The 21,194-nt window shown below is 45.3% G+C and overlaps 1 protein-coding gene across 1 annotated transcript in view; it reads right to left on the bottom strand.

The window, feature by feature from the left end:
- Positions 1-3,347: 3,347 nt before the first annotated feature.
- Positions 3,348-21,194, bottom strand: part of LOC142588917 (uncharacterized) — a 44,296-nt gene continuing 26,449 nt past the window's right edge. Inside the window, exons 3-8 of the mRNA XM_075700728.1 lie at positions 20,285-20,387; positions 14,832-14,944; positions 13,224-13,295; positions 11,768-11,818; positions 4,734-4,889; positions 3,348-3,433 (exon numbers count right to left, since the gene is read on the bottom strand). Of these exons, the coding sequence (XP_075556843.1) occupies positions 3,348-3,433; positions 4,734-4,889; positions 11,768-11,818; positions 13,224-13,295; positions 14,832-14,944; positions 20,285-20,387 (581 nt within the window). The remainder of the gene's footprint in view (positions 3,434-4,733; positions 4,890-11,767; positions 11,819-13,223; positions 13,296-14,831; positions 14,945-20,284; positions 20,388-21,194) is intronic.

Here is a 21,194-nt window from a genome sequence, read left to right as displayed (position 1 = left end):
CTGCCTACAGTTCTGGCCGCCCTGTGAAGAAGAGCCAGGGATTAGTATTGGATTTCGTGGAAGGAAATCGAATCCAATCCAACACAAAAGAAATCGGTACGCTACAGTACGAGACCCAAGACCGATCTTAATTTCTTCAAATTTTTTATTTTCCTGAACCCTCGTACCGCCTGATTCGTGAGTGAGTGAGTGAAGAAACTTTTATTGTAGGTCCGGCGAGGACGCGAACTCGTCGCGCACCCGGCTAGTCCCACGTCGGGACCGGCAGGTCTAGCCCACCGGCCCGGTCGCGGGCACGCCGGACAGCCAGGATTTGCTTTTCTAGAGCGGGGCTAAGCAGAAGCGAGTCCCACTCCTCCTTGATGAACTTGGGGTATGTCGACGCACACTCCCACAGCATGTGCGCTAGAGTGGAGGTCTGCCCGATTCGTGGCTGTTTCACCAGTGTGTTTCGAACCATTTGCATGAGGAACAAACAACCGAATCCATTCATCTGTTCGTAAGAAATGACGCCCTATCTTTGTCAAGCCTACATGACAAAACTAGTAGAGGTGCGGGATATGAATCCACGTAGCCTTTCTAATACATTATCACAATATTGTTTGTCTATTTACCGAGTTTTATGCGTTTAATTATGTTTATAACCTGGTACTTGACCACAATAATTGCTTCCTATTACTTTTGTTCTTCTGCCTGCCAGTGTCCCTTTAGTCCTGTCATGCTGTTTTATGCAGCAATCTTGTCAAGGAGGCAGACAAGAAATGCATACATGGCGGGAAAGAAAACTGAGTCGAATTGAAATAAATTGCGGCGGAGCCCATCTAACGATGAATGTCGACGTCAATGCGATCAGCATTGAAGCAGTATAGCGCCAAACCGCATTGAGACCGCAGATATGCGTCATGTATTGAGGTCTGTATGCAGCCATGTTCTTCTCTCACGTTTTCCGCTGAACACGCTGGGCCATGCAGCTAGCGGCGGCGCTTCAGACAAGATTTTCTCCATATACATGTATATATATATATATATATATATATATATATATATATATATATATATATATATATATATATATATATATATATATAATTTTCTAATGAGGGCACTAAGCTTTTCCCGCTCGGCTCTGAGCCAGTTGTGCATGGCCACCGTGTTGTTCTCTTCGAGATATCTGTTTAGTCTGTTGAGGACGACGTGCTCCGCCACTTTCCCAACGCAGGAGGTGAGAGAGATCGGTCGGAGGTTGCCCACGTTCGGAGCCTTGCCGGGTTTGGGGATCAGGACGACGTTGGCGCTCTTCCATTGCTCTGGGACGCTGCCGTTTTTCCACGTCTCATTGATCTTCTCGGTGAGGTATGCGATCGAACCGTCGTCAAGGTTCCGCAGCATCTTTTGCAAGAACGCCGACGATGTCTCCTGATGACAATGGGCAACTTTTCCAGCTCTTTCGGACTAGACAGCAATGATTTAGCGACGATATGAGCGCTGAATATCGCCGTTTGCTTTTCACCCACCGCCGCCGCCGCGCGAGACAGCTGACGTGCTCAAGCTCAACGCATTGGGGTGCGGCAAGAGGATGAGGAGCACCGGTTATCACGTCCCTCAAAACGATGATTGCGAGTCATTGTCTCATAGAAAAAGGGGCCAGCTTCGTCGTTTCTGGGCGAAGTGGCGCTGTAGTCTCTGATGTCACAAACACAGGGTGGCCAGTAAAATTCGTGGGCATGAGTCGGGAACACGCAACCGACCTTTAAGATTAATTTTCAGTAGAACTAAACGACTTGCAACCATATCGCTTGGCACAGATAACCATGGCGCGAAAGAGAACGTATATTCAAAAAAATTCTTTGAGGTCAGTGGAGATCGAAAAAATGCAAGGCCATTTCGCCCTGCGAAGGTGGGTGACCCGAGGAGCTGTGAAAATCGTGGTAAGAAAACTTGTGGTAATGACTTTATTGCATCCGTCATTGTCACTTTGTAACAATGGTCACAATGGCTTTGTGGTCGCTATTATATACACTGACCTGCATACCCGCAACTGCAAACACATTCTTTGATAAAGTCAGATCGATACACGTACGCTGCTGTGTGGTTGGTTGGGCCAGATCGGTGTGGCTTCGCAAGCGATGTCTGCAACACGAAACGCGTAAACCACTTAATTCTCGGTCCCGACACATCCACATTGAGATCACCGACAACGACCTCGGAGGATCTCATCGCAACTAACCCATGCAGAGTAGCCATGAACCTTACAGGGCTATGAGCCGCTGCATTTTTTGCTTGCTTACGGGAGTATAAGCCATTCGTGATGACAGTTTTCGACATGCAGTTCTGTATGCGGGATTATAAAGAATGTAAGCACTGTTCGGTTCACTTTGCTGAGTGCTTGTAGCATCTGCATTACAGAGCTATGAGCCATTGCATTTTTCACTTGCTTACACGGATATGAGTGCTTACGGGGGTATGTGCCATGACAGTTCTTGTGTGCGGACACGAAAATTCTATGGTACCGTAGCCATATGCAGCTTCGCTGTAAAATTGCCGGAGTTGCCGTTTAATGCGGATATTTAAGGCCATGTACAACTGGGAATATCAAAGCTTTTGGCCAATGCTCCAGAAATGGTATGTGCCACAAGGAACGTGGTCGAATATACAAGCAGAACAAGAGCCAAGAAGTGGAGGAGTCGGCAAAAGAAGCAGCCGAGGGTGGAGATAGCATTTAATTGAATAAAATGGGGCAAGGGCGTGCATTAAGCCAGGAGTTCTGAGCTACTTAGAAAGGAATATGGTATGCATCTAAAGCAAGCTTCGCTTGTAACTGATTCACACATGTACGTACGATCCACCATTTCTTTTTCTTCTTGCCACCTTTCGTATATGCAAGTTCCTGCTAAAGCATTCGGTATGCCATTCGATATTCGAGTCACATTCATCGAAAAATATCGTGAATTTGATTCCACAATTACTGGATTCGGAAAGCTCTACGACGTTTAGTATCACCTCGGGTGATTTGTTGGGGGGGAGGGGGGGGGGGTTCAAGACATCGGGGTAGTCGTGTTTCTTTTGTTAGCGGAGTTCCTAGCGTGTCTCCACGGCAGCCTAAATGTACGTATCCTAAGGGCGCGTAATGGGCGCACCCTCAAACGTTTCTTTTATTATACGCCCTCTGACGCTACAAAAAAAAAAAAAAACGACTACAGAAAAGTTCGCACGGCACAAAACGGAAATTGCCGAAGCGGGCGCAGAACGTAGGCCCGTTTCATCATTATCATCATCATCATAATCACCATCTCCCTCCACCACAGCAAGCAGCGAGGACCACACAACATTCGGGCGCGAACCGCCGCTCAACCGCTCTTATTCAAGTTTTTCGGCCGCACACTTGGGCGACCCGGGGAGGACGGGGCAGCGTCGTTGCCGGAGCCGTCGGCCTCTGCAGTTTATGAGAATAAATAAGGTCAATTTCTCGACACTGCACAGTTTTAGGTGACCGTACTGCAGTTCATGATGTAAACGAGGAAAGCGCTAAATTCTCTACGTTAGATAGTTTAAGGTGACCGTATTAGTATTGTCTGCTACGCTTACGCCAAGCCGATAACGGCCTTTATACCGGTGTTACACGGGGTAATCTCGATGGCAATTGGCATTCTCGATGGCGATTGGTTGCTTCGTGCCAGCTATGAAAGGTGGAGCCGATCGCGTTCGACAAGTGTGATACCGATCGGACTCGATGGCGATGGAGTGTGCCTTGTATGAAAGGGGCATTATACCCCATTCACGGCGGGGCGTTTTCAATGGCGATCGAGCCAGATCCGAGAAGATTTTCTGGATCATGATTGGCTCCCTTCCACAGCCCGCGTTAAGAAGCCCATCGCGATCGAAAGTGCCCAGCATGGCTGGGGTCTTAAATGTCGAATCACTATTCGCAACCCCAACCACGATCGAAAAGTGGACGGTCGATGAGAACTAGGATGGCGTAAACGGAAGGACGGATGTACCTGGCAACCCGACTTGGATTTTTTTATCTGCTGTCGTTAATAAAAACGCTCTGCTCGTCTGCCTCTAAAGGAACAAAGTTAGACAAGCTCATTCACTTATAGTCATCCGAAACAGAACGCTTTCCTTCAGGAGATTCACCACTGGTTCAGTCAACCTTGCGTCATTTGCCTAATTCCCATTCTTATTTTCGCGGCTGTTTCCAATCCTGGCTTCACTGTTCAGTACGAATACCAAAGGTTGCACGAATCGGAAACGTGGCTTCCCGACACACTGCCAGTAAATCCTGTTTTCTTCAAGCTGAAAGAAAGCTGAATTACCAATCTGGTTCTGTTTACTTTTTCATTATTTTTTTCTTGGAAATGACCGTTAAGATACAAGGATACTGGCCGCGTATCTGGTTGCCAGTTTCAGCTTCGTGCAGGCGATGGTATTCGTACTGAAGAGTGAAGCCAGGATCGGAAATAACCGCGAAAGCAACAACTACGGGAATCAGGCGAACGACACAAGGGTGATCGAACCAGTAGTGTGTAAATCTTGCGAACCTGCATTCTTTGTGCCAGAAAAAATGGCGCTAGGCTTATACAGTCATTTAGATGAATTCTTCAGTGCCTCGTATAGCTCTCACTGCACAATTCCATACGTTTCCCGTTATCTCCATGAATGTCCTCGTTGCTGTTCTTAAATAACGAGTGGAAATGTAGAACACTGCCCAATGATGAAGAAGCATTTCTCACCCTTGGCGTGGACCGTGGTCTTGGCGCGCTGATGTAGGCCAGCGCCCTCGACCGCTACCCGCGAGCCCACCACCTCGGCGAGGTAGTCCACATCGGCGGCCATCATGGTCACCCGCTCGTTCTCCCAAGCCGACGACGTGGACCGCCGACCTGCCTCTGAAAATGGAGCGAATGAGGAACGTGGAGCAGTGTGCAAAAGGAAAGTTTCTTCGGCGGTGTCGACAAACGGCGTCCTAAAAAACTAAAATGTGAGGCTTTTTTCTTGTTTTTTTAGCCTGTAGTATTAACACGACATTTAGAAAAGGTGCATGCGAAAACAAACAAAAAGAAAGCACGACGCCTGTGATTCAGCAATCAATAGGGTGAAGTCCACTTGAAGAAGCAAACAGAGAATGTCGCAAAATTCGGCGATAGTTTCTGATAACCCTCCGCAGTGGCAAATATTTCTGTCGTGAAGACAAAAGCTCCTTTTTTTTCTCTTTAATTTTTTCTCTCTTCTTTAAAACCCCTATTTCCTTTTCATTCAGTTACCTATGCCTGTAACGACTCGGGCTCTATGCGTTTCCTCCCTGCTATTTTTCCATGAATACTCTAAACGTCTCTTGCGTGTCTCTTCTAATGATTCGATCCGCTTTGAATCCCAGCGCTTCCAGTAGGTGGACGTTCCACATTAGTCTTGCCAGTTGAATATCTCGCCATTCCATTACATTGTGCTGAGTAATCTCCGGGCTTTAATCGCAGCATACACACGACTTACCCTGTTGCGAATATTTGGTCCGGTATGTTTTTATCCTCAGTCAACCAGCTCTGGCCTCGAACAGCAGGCACTGCGCTTTGTGTTATCGTACAGATTCTCTCTCCTGATTTCTTTTTCTTGCTGCGCTTGTAAATCTGCATGAACTTCTTTTTTTTCATCTTTTGGATAAGATTTAGCGTCTGGTGGGTGAATTTACCGTCTTGTGAATACTTGTGAATGACAGCGCTGCCCCTTGGCTAATATAGTAATTGCGCTTCACCGACATTCCCCGCAATTGCCGATGGAACAATTTGTAGGCAGCCACTCTCGGTGTTTACTCGAATGCGTCAGAGTGAAGGTGCGTTTGTCTAGCAACTCCTCATTACGGGAATCACCGCACTGTGGCATTGAAGCATAGTGCATTGTTCGGTCGAGAGGCGGCACCGTAGACTGTACTCGGTCAGATCATCATCATCATCATCATCATCATCATCCTTGTCATCTTATCATTACGTGGAGTCGAGAAAGAGCTTCGAGTCAATCACCGTTAGTAGATACAGGATCTACTGTTTCTCTCTAACTACCTCCTTAAGTCGGCACAGCTGTGCGGGTTTCACACAGAAAACCGTAATGTTCCCGAAAGTAAACCGAGTGTTGTAGACTTTCGTACCTAGAACACGAGGGAAATGGGGCGCGACGTATGGTATTTTCCGAGTGGCGACGTGGTTGTTCAGCCAGCATGGTGATGATAAACAGCACATGAATCGGCCGATAGGCTTCGTCCTTCTGGCTTCGAACGACCTTGTGGATTCTTATATCAAAGTTTTTGAAGCTCCCTTTCTATCGCAGAGTTGCTGTAAGGACACAATTCGCATTACGTGGCCTATAACTCTTACGATTCAATGGTCCTTATGACGTTGCAAACAATAGTAATGGCTATAATTACGGATGGAGACTGTTACTCTACAACTAGATTAAGTGACACGCAAACTAAAAAGGGCGCCGAGATGCGCTCCAAATTACGCAGTGGAATGAATTATTCGCAAATGTAAAACGCTCTCTTTAGAGAGTCGTTTGTGTAGCGTGGCCCACCTTAAAAGCAGAAAGAATGGGCTAAGCTGCAAAGCTGCGCCTACTCAAGTAATGCGTACCATATCATGAAGAAAAGCTGTCAACTGGCCCCCATTCCCACTGAAGTTCAATGAATACCGAGCATTTCGTTCGGTGCTCCGTCTCCGCAAAATTGTGAAGCACAGCCAAGTCTAAGGTTAGGATCAGCCTATGAGTAATGATCGAATGCCGGCTACGTGTGTCGTTCCAGAGAAAGGATCAGGAGGTACAGCTTACCCATCGTGAGTTCCTTACGTTAAGCTTCCATCAAGTCGGCGTCGAGCGCGAGATGCCTATTGGTTCTCTTTTCTGGTTGGCCTGATGGAGCCCATATTTTTCGTTGGACTTGACGTAGTTGGCGAGACGGATCAAAGTAATCCAATAACATGATGTGCCTGGGGTCACGCAGCTTGATGCTCTATTAGTACCGACGTGTTGCGGAGCGAACGTCGCTCTAAACGCAGCTGACAACGTTTTCCGTTTTGATTATCATAAAAAAAGAAAATGTGCGCCTTATACAAGGCTAATTTTTGCTTTGCCGAAGCGAAGGTGCTTACGACGATTTCACTTACTCCTGGTTCGGACTGGCTTTTTCGAGCCCTTTCTCTTCACCCGTCCTGCGTGATAAGGTTGTTAAAATTATTAACTGGCAACTTTATAGTTTCATTCATTCATTCATTCATTCATTCATGCAATCAATCGTTTGTAATATGTCTAGTCGACTAACTCGTATTATTCGTCCACTTGATTGATTTGACGCCATATATCTGGCATGCCTCACGTCCTGTATTTCTGGTCATACGCATCTAACATTTGCGGCCAAATAGAGAAACAGTGCGCCCTGAACACGAACACACCGGAAATTTCGTCACAAAAACTTCACGACTCTCTCTGATTTTTTTTTTTTTTAGGTACCTCTGACATAGGCAATGAAAGTATGGCAGTAAAAAGCGCTAAGGTTATGTGATGTAGGCCATGATGCTTGTTCTCGGTTTCTCACCCATGGCCGTGTCTCATTATTAAGAGGAAGCTTTAGCTCGGGCCCAATTCCGACGCGGCCTATTCAAATAGACGTAAAACGCAAAAACGTTTTTCTGAGGTAACCCTTGTACCAATTTTAATGAAATTTGTTGCATCTTAGAGAGAAAATTAAATTCTAGTGACTGTTGGAAGCGGAATTTCGATTTAGGGCCTGAATATTGTTTAAAAAATTTTCAAATATTCGGCCGTTTGAAGAAAATGAAACAAAGTTTAGAAATTCATAGCTCTGCATCAAGAACAGATATCGCGGTTCTGTAAACGGTATCCGTTAGATCATTCAAAGCGGACAAATTCTATTTGTCATTTTACATCGTACGTAAATTCGTTACGGTGGTTACAAGGGTCCTGCAAAAGCTGTATTTACATATTACAAAATGTTTCTATATTCATTTGTAACATATCACTTTTGTCCGCTTTGGATGTACTATTGGATGCAATTCACAGAACTGTGTTATCATTTTTCGTTGTTGAGTTACAGAGTTGAAAACTTGATAGTTTCGTTTTTGAACATTTTCGATTTTTGCCGATCTTTAATAAGAAATTGACGACCTAACTCAAAAATTGGAAACGAGAGACACTAAGTTTTTCTTTTAAATTCAACAAACCTAGTCAAATTTGGTGCAGTGGTTGCCGAGAAAAACGACTTCTCCTTTTACATGTATTTAGATAGGAGCACTCGAACTAAAGCTTCCTCTTAAAAGTGAACACTGAACCACATGCAGGCACGTGAAACATAGTGCATACTATGAACGGTTTATTTTTCTGCAAGGTTGTCAATGTACACGTAAGCCACATCGCATGCGCAACGACACGTTTACGAGCCTACCAAAGCCATCAATTATCCCCGATTAAGCTAATCTCGTTGTTTTGTTCAAAGCTACGCAAGATGCGCCGATACATACGTCATGAAGTGCAACGTTAAAGATACGCTCAAGGAAGAAACTTTAAGTCGAGCTAGATAAACAGATTATTCGTCTAGAAGTTTGTCATCGTTTTCTCTGTGCCAGTATGTCACTTTGTTGAACAGAACATCGCTGCCAAAGGTCCCGTTCATGTCCCCGCCGCTGCTCTACAATTTGAACCACCCGCGCCAAAAATACGAGTTGACGATGACAGTTATGATTTATTGGCGCCCCATTTGATATGGCGCGGCGAGAAATAGTCACCTAGCCTACCTGACCTGATCAAGTAATCTATAGAAAATTATCAGTCTAGCATTGCGTCTATGTCTACTGAATACTTTTTCTCTGCTTTAAACCTTCTATATATCTACCCAGCACATATACCTCTGCCTGTAACGTGTCCGGTCCTATCAATTTCTTCCGTGCATTTTTTCCCACCAATACTCTAAACGTATCTTGCTTATCTCTGCTGCTGACCGGTCAATGCTTCCTGTGGAGGTCACGTAGAGACGTAATCTTCACATGATCTCCCTTTATGGCGCTCTGTGAATTAGCCAGCGCTGACGTCACAACGAAATGTCCCATAGCCCCACAACAGGTAGCACCACTCCTAATTTCCCTATAGTTTGTCATTTGCTCGCGTAAAATATCTCAGTTTTCGCTTTGAATGACGAAATTTGCTATTACAGAAGCCTAATTTTTTAGTCTAGTTCGACTTAAGAGGAAGCTTTAGCTCGGGCCAAACTCCGATACCGCCCATTCAAATTCATGTAAAACGCAGAAATGCTTTTCTGAGATATCCCTCGGTCGATCTTAGTGAAATTTGTGGCAGCTGAGACAGAAATATAAATTATAGTGACTTTTGAAGTAAGTACCTTGATTTAGGGCCTGAATTTGTTTTATAAAATTGCTGAATATTTGCAAAAAGAAAAGAAAACAGAAACACAAGGTTTACAAATCCGTAACTCTGCACAAGCGACAAATATCGCATCACTGTAAATTGCATCCGTTAGAACATCCAGAGCTGACGAAGTTGACATGTCAATTCGATATCTTACGTGAATTTAATACAATGTTTCCAAAGGTTTTGCAAAGGTCCTACTTACATATTAGTGGTGTATTTAAGAGCCATGTATAATGAAACAATGTTGTCTGCTTTGGATGTACCATTAGATGCATTTTGCAGAATTTTGATATCGTTTTTATTGTCTCGTTTTTTGAAGACTTGCGATTTTCAACAAATTTCCTAATAAGTTGACGGCCTAAGTCGAAACTTCGTTTCGAACAGCCACTACATTTAAACTTCTTTCTTTTTCTGTTAAATGAACAAGCCTCATCATATTCGGTTCAGTTGCCGAGAAAAACGAATTCTATTGTTATTTATTTATTTATTTATTTATTTATTTATTTATTGATATGCAACCTACACTTTGCCCGAGGGCATTGCATTAGTTTAGACAGGTTCTTGTGTTTAGACAGGATCCCTTGCGTTTAGACAAAATCCCCCGCGCTACAGCTCCCTCGTAGTAGTTGTCTTTAACGTCCCTTTGATGACGTAAGTTGCGATGACTTCCATTTTTCTTTAGTTGCTGAACATGCGCACAATCTACGTCCTGTTAAAAATTCGTTCGCACTTGCATATATAGAGCAGTGAGCAGCGAGGTGTCCCGGCACATGCAACAGACCCCAGTTTTATCGGCGTTCGTGGTACCCGGTGCGATCTCTGAGGCCACAGGTGTATACGGCGCCTCGCGTCAACTGCTACGCACTGTAGGCCTGCCAACGTACACGTGCGCGTGCGCAGCGAATATCCTCTAAAGTCTGTCTGTTCCGCGGTTGTAGCGTTACCGCAAATGCTCGCATATATTTAATGACGATCTACAGAAGCACTTGGCATTGTGCTGTATAGTAAGATCACCGACAGCACGCGTAGAGCACGCGATGTGCAATCTTCACGCCTTCAGTTCACCACAGTCTATTTGTGGACCCTTGGGGATCCTAGCACACCACAAAAATATCACCTGCCGCAATTTTAAACAAATGAAGTGGTCGCAGTGAGACGTGCATGCAGCACTTTAGCGACTCCTTGCCACCGATGTGTCCATCATTTCACTAACTTTGTGATGCCACGAAAAATGAACGAGGTGGCGTGAAGCTCATTTTTCAGTAGAAAAAAAATTCACGCAGAAACTCCTCTTGGAGTTGTCTAACTATGCCTGAGCATTGCCCACGTGCTCATCTCCACGCAGCCCGTTGTGATAATCGATGTTATGAAACTTTATCCAGCCAGTACAAACGACAACGCTGCAAAAACACGAACTGCTGCGGACGGCAGCGCAAAATGAACTGATGACGCAAGTACTGCAGGTGGCGGCGCCAGTTGTGTTGATGACGTTCCGATCATCATAAGCCGTTATCGTTGTTTAGCGCCTTATCCATCCGCGTCGAACCATTATGAACTGTGATCAACCTTACTCCGGCAGCGGCTGCATACAGCACGGCCAAGCGGGCCGTAGCCTGAAAGCCATCTGCGATGGGGACAGCGAGCGCCGACTGCTGATAGCTTCGCGCGCTGTGTTCTCGCTGCTTAGTTCGCGTTGAAAAGAGACGCGCGGGCCCGTATCTTGAAAGCGATATGCGATGTGGGCAGAGCGCTGCGAGTGCTGATAACTTCGTGAACGCTGTGTTCTCACCGCTTAATCGAGAGGCAGCACGAAGGCGAATTCCCTCGCTGCTGTGGGCACGATCTTGAAAACGATCGTCTTACGATATTTTCCTCGTTGGGTAAGCATAGAGATCGTCTTAACGATTTTCCTCGTTGAGTAAGCATAGAGATGCTCACGCATTTAAAAAAAACAATCTTAAGCACTCATATCGTACTGTGGTATACACGTTATCTTATGTGTAAAATATCTTAGGTCTATGACGTACTTCCGGCTCCTGCAATTGCTCTCGGCAAATGCAGTTCGCAAACACATAGCCTCCCAGGTCTGTATTTGATACTCAGCGCAAGCCCTCACTGAACGATGAATTTGTACACCACCTATTACTCACAGGGAGGAAATAGATCACGTAACGCGGGCAACGGTATAATCGCTTCGCTTACTCTGCCCGCCGAATTGTTGCTTGATCGCACCCTGAAGCTAAGTGTAATGGTCAGCCGCCGGAGACAATCGAGCCTTGTTGTGGCCGCCATGGCGACAGCTATGGTTTAAACGAGTTAATAAGAGCATCTGTGTATTTACCGAAACTTGCGAAGCGCCTTGCACTCGGTGGCGGCTTGTTGTCCTCGAGGTCTGAAAAAAAAAGCAAGTTATCCAAACCAGAGGCATACACTGGCGCCAAGTCCACGGATACAGATGCGATGGCCGTCATAAAAATTAGTTTGTTGTAAGTGAGCCGATTTCAACTTCTCCACTTAATTAGACTGACGCTCCTGAAACAAAAGTGAGTCTCGAGAGTTGTTCTGGAGAAGTTCTAATAGTCATTAGGATGAATGGTTGGGAGTTTTACAAAATACTTATAAAGTTGACCAACCCGCGGAGTGAAAGCTCGAGCTAGTTGACGTGCTATGGGTCGGTTGACGCTGCTCGAAAAGCACGATGAGGAAGGAAGACGTACGCATACACATATTCCGCCACTATGGGCTTGTCTGTGGCCATACAGACAAAGGGCTTGTTGACCAGTTTCCTGCTCAACAGCTCAGGTACAACGTGACAGACGCGGTTTCAACGATCTTCCACATTAGCCGCCATAGCCTTGATTGGCGCTGTCTAACACTCTCAGGGCTACATATGTACTTCACGTACAGTACAGAAAGACCTAAGCAAGTGGACGAGCATACAGCCGCGGCCTAACGTCTATGAGTAGAGTATCACAAGCGTAGTGCGAAGATTGCCGGTGCGGCTGCCACACTGGTCACAAGTTGTCCTTTACTTCGACATTCATTCGCCTTTTCATTGTTATTTCCGTATTTGAATTATCGGGACAGTAAATTTCTTCTATGCTTCTCTTGGCTTCATTATCTGTTGGCCTCATTTTCACGTTAGGGAAAATAAGTTCACCCACTCAGTACCTCCGATCTTTCTCGCTATGCGTCAGTACGTTCTTCTTTATATCTATGCATTTCTCGCTCTACTTCGCTTTCCCTAGTGCTCCCCACTAATAATAATTAATAATATGAATATATCAAAATGCGTGTAGTAATTAGAAATTATTAGTCTGCTGAAGCAACAAAGGGTTTGAAGGGCAGCGCCTAACAGGCTGCAAGCAAGTTAACATAACTTCAGCATTGCAAAACAGAGTCAACAAAATCTCCACTCACGAGCGAAATTTTGGCAACCATATCAGCAAAAAGCTTAATTTTGTTCGTCTATCACAGCTCCGCAACGTGGACTTCCATTGGTCGAACACGCACACGTAAGCTATATCGCTTGATTCAGCTGGCGCGCCTAAAATACCAACTTTTTTTTTCTCTGGACATATTGGTCTTTAGCTTGCGAGTGCACAAACTTCTGATATTCATTGTTTACGGATACATCCCTATATATAATAAGAAATTATACAGCTCGCACTGATTGAAAGATAATCATGCTCAGCACAAGAATTCTTGAGAGACGTCAATGAACGCCATACGCAGTCTCCAAATTACAAGGAGTAGCCCGTTGGACGGCGAACTGGCTAACACACTTCTGTACTCACCCTTCGGGTCAAACTCAAGCTTCGCGTGAATGTCCTTGCTGGTCACCGTGTGAACGTCCGGCGCGTTCACATCTGCGGCGCACAAAACGCACTTTCTTCAGTGCTGCTAAACAAAAGACAGTAGTTCAGACAAAAACGTTACTTTCGAAGTGATTCAACAACGGGCAAACAATGGAAGCCTCAAGACGGAACTAACGTTGCGCCCTGACGAGGACGTGTAACCCTGTCGAAACATTTGGCCCCACATACCCTAATGTTTCGACGCGAGGCGACGTTCCCTGGCGAAGGGCCTTGACGAACACTAGTCGATTTTGTGCTCCTAGGCTTGTCATTGACCGCAAGTGGGGTGCGGAGGAGTTTTGTAGCCTATGACATTGTGTATTTCTTCAGAATTCGCAGAATCCTTAAATGTCTGTGGCTGATAGCACAATCGTAATATTATCCTTGAACTGGTTTACTCGAAGAGGCGGACATTTCTTGCGCAACAAACGGAAATGCGCAATCGATTAACTAACGAAATGTTCACTCATTAATTTTTAACCTGACTAATTCACGGAACATGTTACCATTTACGAGTTGTAGCCGGGGAACTTTCAAGGCATACTCACTGGGAACGAATTCTGAGGATGACATCCGTTTTGAGATGTACCCCGTCAAACTGACGGTGGTCCAGCTACTCCGGACCACCGACAGCTGCACTTCGCTCCTCGAAGGGGCAGGACGTGTGTCGAGTGAGCTCCCGAACAACATTTCGCTATGTGGTGAACGCAGTTTAAATCGTGAATCCGGGACCTCAAAGAGGCCCGACGTAATAATGCTAACGCATTTCTCTCGCATTCACTGCTGAGGCACCAGAGATTTTTTTTGAACAATCCCCCGTTTTATGCAACGAAGCAGAGAAACTACTGAAACGTTCAAGTATTTCGTTGCACGCTTTGGGAAGAAACCTCCACTACAGATTACCTTACTACGGAAGGCCCCACTGTAAGAAGTACTTTACAGCGTGCCTCAAGCAGATCCCAGTTTTGGCACGTAAAAACTCAGAATTGTTTTTCTAAGTTGGAGGGATATTTGAGATGCACTAAAGACGGTGTGTGATCAGCATAATTGGTATCGCGCTTAAACTCACAGACCGGCATTAAAAAATAAGCGAACTCGTCTGCCGTCTCTTTTTCTGTCCGTATGTATGTTTCGCCACTGACGATAGCATATTATAGTTAATCGTTCTTCACCATACATCACGAATCCTCCACATCTGCATATCAAGCACGATCTACTTCAGCTAACTCTCTGGCATCACCACGCATTCGAACAAATTATGCGTTCTTCTCGCTTCCGTTTGCCGCAACAGAAGTATAGGACGAACTACCACACTGCATGACTTCTATAATATCGTTTCACACATTCAAACTAACTAATCGTCCACTCGAACTTTAATCATAATGCTCAAAACACTTGCAACTATGTGCATTTTCCGTTTCAGCAAAATACTGATTTAGGTTTTCCAGATTGCTTCATGTGCCTGCAGTGTAATTCTAAAAAAAAAATGATAATAAGGAAGCTGACGACGCGGTGCTACTAATGAGCGAATAAGACAGTGTGGCTCACCGTAGCCGTGGTAGGCGTACTTGATGATGAGGAAGCAGGCCGCCACGAACAGGAAGTAAGAGACCAGCACCGAGAAGATGAGCAGCGGGTTGGCCGCTGGCATGGGCTCGGCCCTTAAAAAAAATTAAGTTTGGGTGTTTACAGCGTCCAGAAATTGCATAGCGGATTATGAGGAACGCTGTGGTGAATTGAGGCTGCGACCTTGTCTTGACCAGATGGGGTACTTTAACGTGCACCTAAATCTAAGTACGCGAGCCTTCTTGTATTTCGCCCACATTAAAGTGGGGTTGATGCGGCCGGGTATCGAACCCGGGGTATTGTTCTCGGCAGCAGAATGCCGTAGACGCCGGGCTACCGCAACAGGTGCCTGCTAACAAGAGTACGGCGTATTGGAGAAGGTGAAGAGGTCATTGTAAGTGCAGGAACACGAGGGAAGAAAATATAATAGTGTAATCAACGTGATAGGTTTCTAAAGCATTTATCTGGCTGCAGCCCTTGAAGCGTCAAACAGGTCGCTTTTACGTTCTGTCAAACCAGCTAAAATTCGTTCGGGACCAAATCGTCAAAAAAAAAAAAAACAGACCGACTCAGGTGGCGTGGTAATTCGTGCGGGGTCCTGCACGTCGCACAAATTCTTGGAAGTTGTGGCGTCGCTTACTTTGGTGGTCGCAACAGACACCGTTGTAGCGGAGGAGGGCAACATTGTGTGCATTGCAACGATGACGTTCTTCTTGTCAAGAGTGCCATGTCCGCTGCAACATCCTGCCGCTGTCGCAGTAAATGACTTCAAGTACCAGAGGAAACGCCAAAGTTTACATTTCCGATTATTTCAAGACAACAGCAATTTATACACTTCAGCAACAACACGTGACCGCTGATGCATGCATCCCTTCCTAAGTTACTGCAACTTTTTGTTAGTCAAACACAGAAAGGGTACCCACGTGACCTCTGTTCTCGTTTTATTTCTCTCGTTCATGTGCTACGTTAGGTGCTGTGCTAAATGCTGTAAGAAGGCTTTTCCACACAATTAGTTTGTCCCATACATGATGGCCGACCTCCCACTCAAGGCACCATTGGGCCAAGGAAAGCTTTGCAAACAGCGAGGATGTGGGCAGGAACAATTGGTGTCTATAAAACAGGCGGCCCCAACTCATGCACTCACGCTTTATTTTCACTTCTACTACGACAGCCGCCATCTTGAGTGGGTCAAACGGGATGTGTGGGGAAGCCCACGTGCAGGATCTCACATCTCTCCCATAAAATTCCTCAATGCCTATGAACAGCTAATGCCTTTGTCCTAATTATACACCACTAGGTAAAACTTGATCAAACTAATTTTTTCATAATTAAGATTAATCATAGTTCCCGTCGTCGCCCCCCCATAGTATGTTTATTTCCTCTCCGAAAGTGCGAAATGTCTGTTTCAAGAATACTTAATTTCCTAGAGCTATTACAAAATGGAATGGGTTGCCAGGTGCTGTTTCTATCGGCGAACCTGATATAGATATCCTCTTAGATAATGTTCACACTAATATTCTCTGACCCTCCGCCGTGAGCACTGTTCCCTAGTTGTGCATCGAGTGTATTGCTGTAGATCTTATGCATAATTAATGTTTTTTTTTCTTTTGTTATTGTGTAATCTTTTACCTGCTGCGTGAATATTGAGTGTGCTGTAATAACTGTCCCTCCTGTCGATGCATATAGTTGCATACAGTGATGACAGTATCGATGAATGAATAATTTATTGAATTAATTAGTCAATGAAAACACGGTAAACCAACAAGCCCAAGTGCTCACCACTGGTACGCGCTTAGGGCGAACATGGGACGTGCCATCTTCAAATGTTTGCAACAAACTTGGTGCGACAGAAGCGTGACTACATGGGTGCTGTCTTGGACGCCGTCAAGACTCCGCCAGATTGTCAAATTCTGCGGCGGCGGCGTACTGAGCCAACCCGACAAGTGCTAGACATGGCAGCCCTGTGGGCCCATCAGGATCTGATAAGCTGGCGATTTCGACGATACGGCGTAATGCTACAGCGTCCAGAATGCCACCCAAGATACATCAGCCGCAATATGAGAATGTCATACGACGACGTGAGTAAAAGCTATGCAGGAAAAAGCAGTTTGTAACGCTTGTGACGGTACAGCACGGAAGCATTTCGGCAGAGCAGATAACTTCGAGACAGTGACGTCACGTCATAACGCCATGTAAAGAAGGACGCGCACGACACGCACTCCTATTCACTAGAAGTGTCGGATTACAAATCTCTTTGCTTTGCGTGTTTGCTGATTGTGAAAAGACCCGTTCTCGCAAGGAGGTCAGAAGACGAATCACAACGTCGATACTTGTTGCATACAAATTTAATTGCTTTCATTTGTACTGCTTCTAAGTTATCCATACATTCTTTTTGTCTGCGGAAACCAAATTATAATGCTATATTCAAGAACTGAGCGAACTGACAATGTATATGCTAATAGTTTTGTACTTGGTGGAGCAATCTGAATTGAGCCTTTTAGTTAGAAAAGAGCGGGAAAGGCCTTAGGTGAATTATATAATAACGGGAATTCTGAACAGAAACCGATACTTAATTCCAAAGTCAATAAAATTGTTAATCTATAACGCCCTCTTCGCTTCCTATCTAAACTATCGTCATTTGGTCTGGGGGACTACTACACAATCGAATTTCTCGCGGCTATTAGTAATGCAAAAAAGAGTTTTGAGAATAATTGAGAATGTGCCACTCCGACATTCTACTGTGGAGCTCTTTAAAAAATTTAATATAATTAGAGTACAGGACACATAAGAGTATAAATTATTGCGTGAATATCGCCTTAACTTGGACTGTCATAATTCTCTCTTCATGGGTTTAGTAAATCTCCATTTGAAGGAATCATCATATGGCACAAGAACAACAGAAATATGGAATGTTCCGCATTGTCGCACTGGCTATGGTCGGCAAATGCTCCAAAACAAACTTCTACGTCTACTAAATGAGTTTAATAAAAAACAAATCGATATTCGCGAAGCAAAATTATCTGACTTGTACACGTTCTTTCTAGCCTAACATTGACCTCTAGAGCTGTTTACGATTGGTATTTAATTATATTGTTTCAATGCCACTATTACTAAACGTACGTTGTTATGAAATGTGCTGTCATTCCATGTTGAGGTGAAGTTACGTATGTTAGACGTAGGACAGTAACTAATGTGTTTAATTTTATGGTTTTGTCAAAGTTTATGACAACGTTGTGCTTAATATGATGGTTTTGTTAAAGTGTACGACTATGTGAACAAAACGTGTGTGCCTCTGCTGTTGTATTTGCCAGTATGGGGGCGAAGGACTCCCTCAAGCCATCCTTGAATGGCTTTGCCCTTCGCCTCCCATCACATGCATATGTGATAAACCAATAAAGAATCAATCAATCAATCAATCAATCAATCAATCAATCAATATGCTACCTGTTTATCGCATTTTAAGCCTGCGGAAACAATCGCCCTAGGTATTTGCAGTGGTCAATGACCTTTAATAGTACTTCATCTATGACATAGGTGAAAGTCAGGGGTTTCTTCTTTCTTGATATTAACATACACACAGATTTATTTAGATTATTATTTATCTGTCACGATCGGCACCATTCAGTAACGTTTGCAACTGCATTATTCAGAAAAACCTGGTCTGTAATGTTATTGACATATTTATACATTATACAATCATATGCGAACATTCGAATTGCCACATCTGTATTCTCAGCTAATTCATTAATAAAAATTAGGAAAACAACAGGGGCCAGAGTACTGTGCTTTGCGGCCCTCCAGAGAGAACCGGAGAGCGTTAGAATGAGTAGCCGCTGTATAGTGAGTAAACTTGGTCCCCTCTGAAAGGTAATTTCGAATCCATTTTGTTGCCTCGCAAGTATCAAATAATTTATCAAGTTTCCAGAATAACTTGGTGCGCAATACCCGGTCAAAGGATATTGATAAACCAAGAAATAGAACGTCAGTTTATCCGCAGTTATCGACGGAGGTTGCGAGCTAGGTCACGGATTGTTTCTGTTAGTTGTGTTGTCGTCGACAGGCCAGCGTTACTTTGCAAATTTATAACTTTCGCCGGAATGTCTCGGCTTAAGTGCTACAAATCGCAATGGTTACAAATGTCTGCAGATACATATTGCCTGGTTCATTGATTGGAAAAATTAAAATGCTATACCTTAATAAACCATGCCATAGCAAAGCCTGAGGCACACATACCAATATATATAGAGAGAGACATATAGTATTTCTCAGGGTCTGCGTGGTAGCGGGAACGATACGAGGGCTTCAAGCTGATCTCTCTGGTTTGTGTGCAACATGGCGGGCAGCGCAGGCGACATGGCAAGTCATACGGGCAGGACAGATGCGCTGGCCATCAACCGATTTTTATTCGGATTCGTACATAGTACCTCAGGCGGATATGCCTGTTTGTCATCAGACTCTGAATTTACGTCACTTGACAATCAGCTCAAGTCTGCGCTGTCCGAACCACTTGCCCCACTGTCCGTGCCGTTCGTGATGTCGACGCTGAGGAATCACAGCGCCAGATTTCCGTCTAGCAATTCTTCTTATCTAGATAGTAACAGATGCAAACACTCGAGGCGCGCTTGCGCCATCGGCGCCGCCGCCGCCGTGCTGTTACGGTATCAACGGCGCGTGCGCGGCCCACGCGTGCAAGGTCAGAATGTCTTCAAAAACGACGGCCCACACGCTGCGCATTTGGGGGCAAAAAGATAAAGCCAAGCAGCCGCAGACTGAAAAATAATTTAAACCCTTAAAAACAAATAAGTATGTGAATCGGTTTACGATTCACACCTTTACACCGCTTTTTGGTTGTAAGGGCGTGATAGGAGACCGATTTACACCCTTATTCACTTAAAATGGTGTACAGTATACACCCTCACGCTCCACTCTATCGACTCTGCAGCGGAGCGCTCCGCCTGCCGCTGCTGGCATGCAGCGTTGTGCGCACACGCACTATAGCTTTCCTATACTGGGCCATTGTGCGCTTACGAAAACACTGTGCGCGCGGTGGTCTGCGTGGAACGGACTTTAAACTACAGACGCTCATGGTTTTCCTTCTGTCTCGTGCGCCTTCGAGAAGCGACGCCTGCGACGCCCCTTGGTGGCGCTCCTCGTCGCGCCAGCGTTGTGAGACGCCTGGTAGCTGCCGGAGCGCTGTTTCTGCTGCACCGCGGCGGTTGCCTCGCGTGCTGCGTCGCACAAAAATGTCGCCCCCCGCATATTCGTTGAACAGCGCCTGAGGAGCTTCAGCCCAGCACTAAGCCTTGCTCTCGATTTCGGTGCTCGGAGCTTCGGGCTTAACTGTCAATTTTTCGTAGATAACTGTGCGCTTGTAGGGTGTTATTTCGCGCCGAGATCAGTGCTCCTCTAAAGCGGTAAGCGTTCCATATACTCACGCCGACGGGAAGCCGTACTCCTCGTAGATGAAGGCGTCGGTCTTTTCAGCTGCCTGGGCAGCCTTGGCGGCCGCCGCAGCGCCCAGTTTGGCGGCGTCAGCGGCTGCAGCGAGCGGAGAAATGAAGTTGTAGAGCCCCGTAGAGCTCTACAAAGCTCTATATAAAGGAGAATATCAGCTAACGGTACTTGCTTACTCATGCACACAGCAAGCCTAATTTTTCTTCCGTTCGTGGCTTCAGTCACATGTTGCAAAGAAAGCATTTATACTTGACGCTTTTGTACTCGCTACACATGGTCCGGACCTTCATCCAGCCGTCAAATGCATCCAGCGGGACCAGCAGAAGCGAAGAAAGCGTTCACGTCGGTAACGGGGAACTTTTCTCAGTTACGCCGCGGGCGAACTGATGGCGGTATACGCTTTCCATCCAAGCTTGGCCCGCATTCACGAAAAGCTTTTTCGCCAGAATTGTTCGTAAGAGAACATTCCAACCAATCCGGATGCTGGACATGCCATCAGCGGAGGCGGCTGGCCAATAGCGAAGAGCACTTACAAACGAAAGACTTTGGGAATTCCGCCCTGGGTCTTGAATTCACAAAGATTTTCGTTTGTAAGTACTTGTAGCCCATTCGCTGGCCGCCTTCACTAATAGTGCGTCCACCATAGCGATGGGCTGACAGTTTCACTTAAGAGGAAGCTCTAGCTCGGGTCCAACTCCGACGCGGCCTATTCAAGTACATGTAAAACGCAAAAACGTTTTTCTGAGATAACCCCTGGACCGAGCTTAATTAAATTTGTTGCATTTGAGAGAGAAAGCTAAATTCTAGTGACTGTTGGAAGCGGAATTTCCATTTAGGGTCTGAATTTTGTTACAAGAATTTTCAAAAATTTGGAAGTTTGAAAAATATAGA

This window comes from Dermacentor variabilis, chromosome 7, assembly GCF_050947875.1.
Source record: "Dermacentor variabilis isolate Ectoservices chromosome 7, ASM5094787v1, whole genome shotgun sequence".
Lineage (NCBI taxonomy): Eukaryota > Metazoa > Arthropoda > Arachnida > Ixodida > Ixodidae > Dermacentor > Dermacentor variabilis.
Note: the sequence above shows the minus strand (reverse complement) of the source record. Positions and strands in the feature narration are given on the sequence as shown.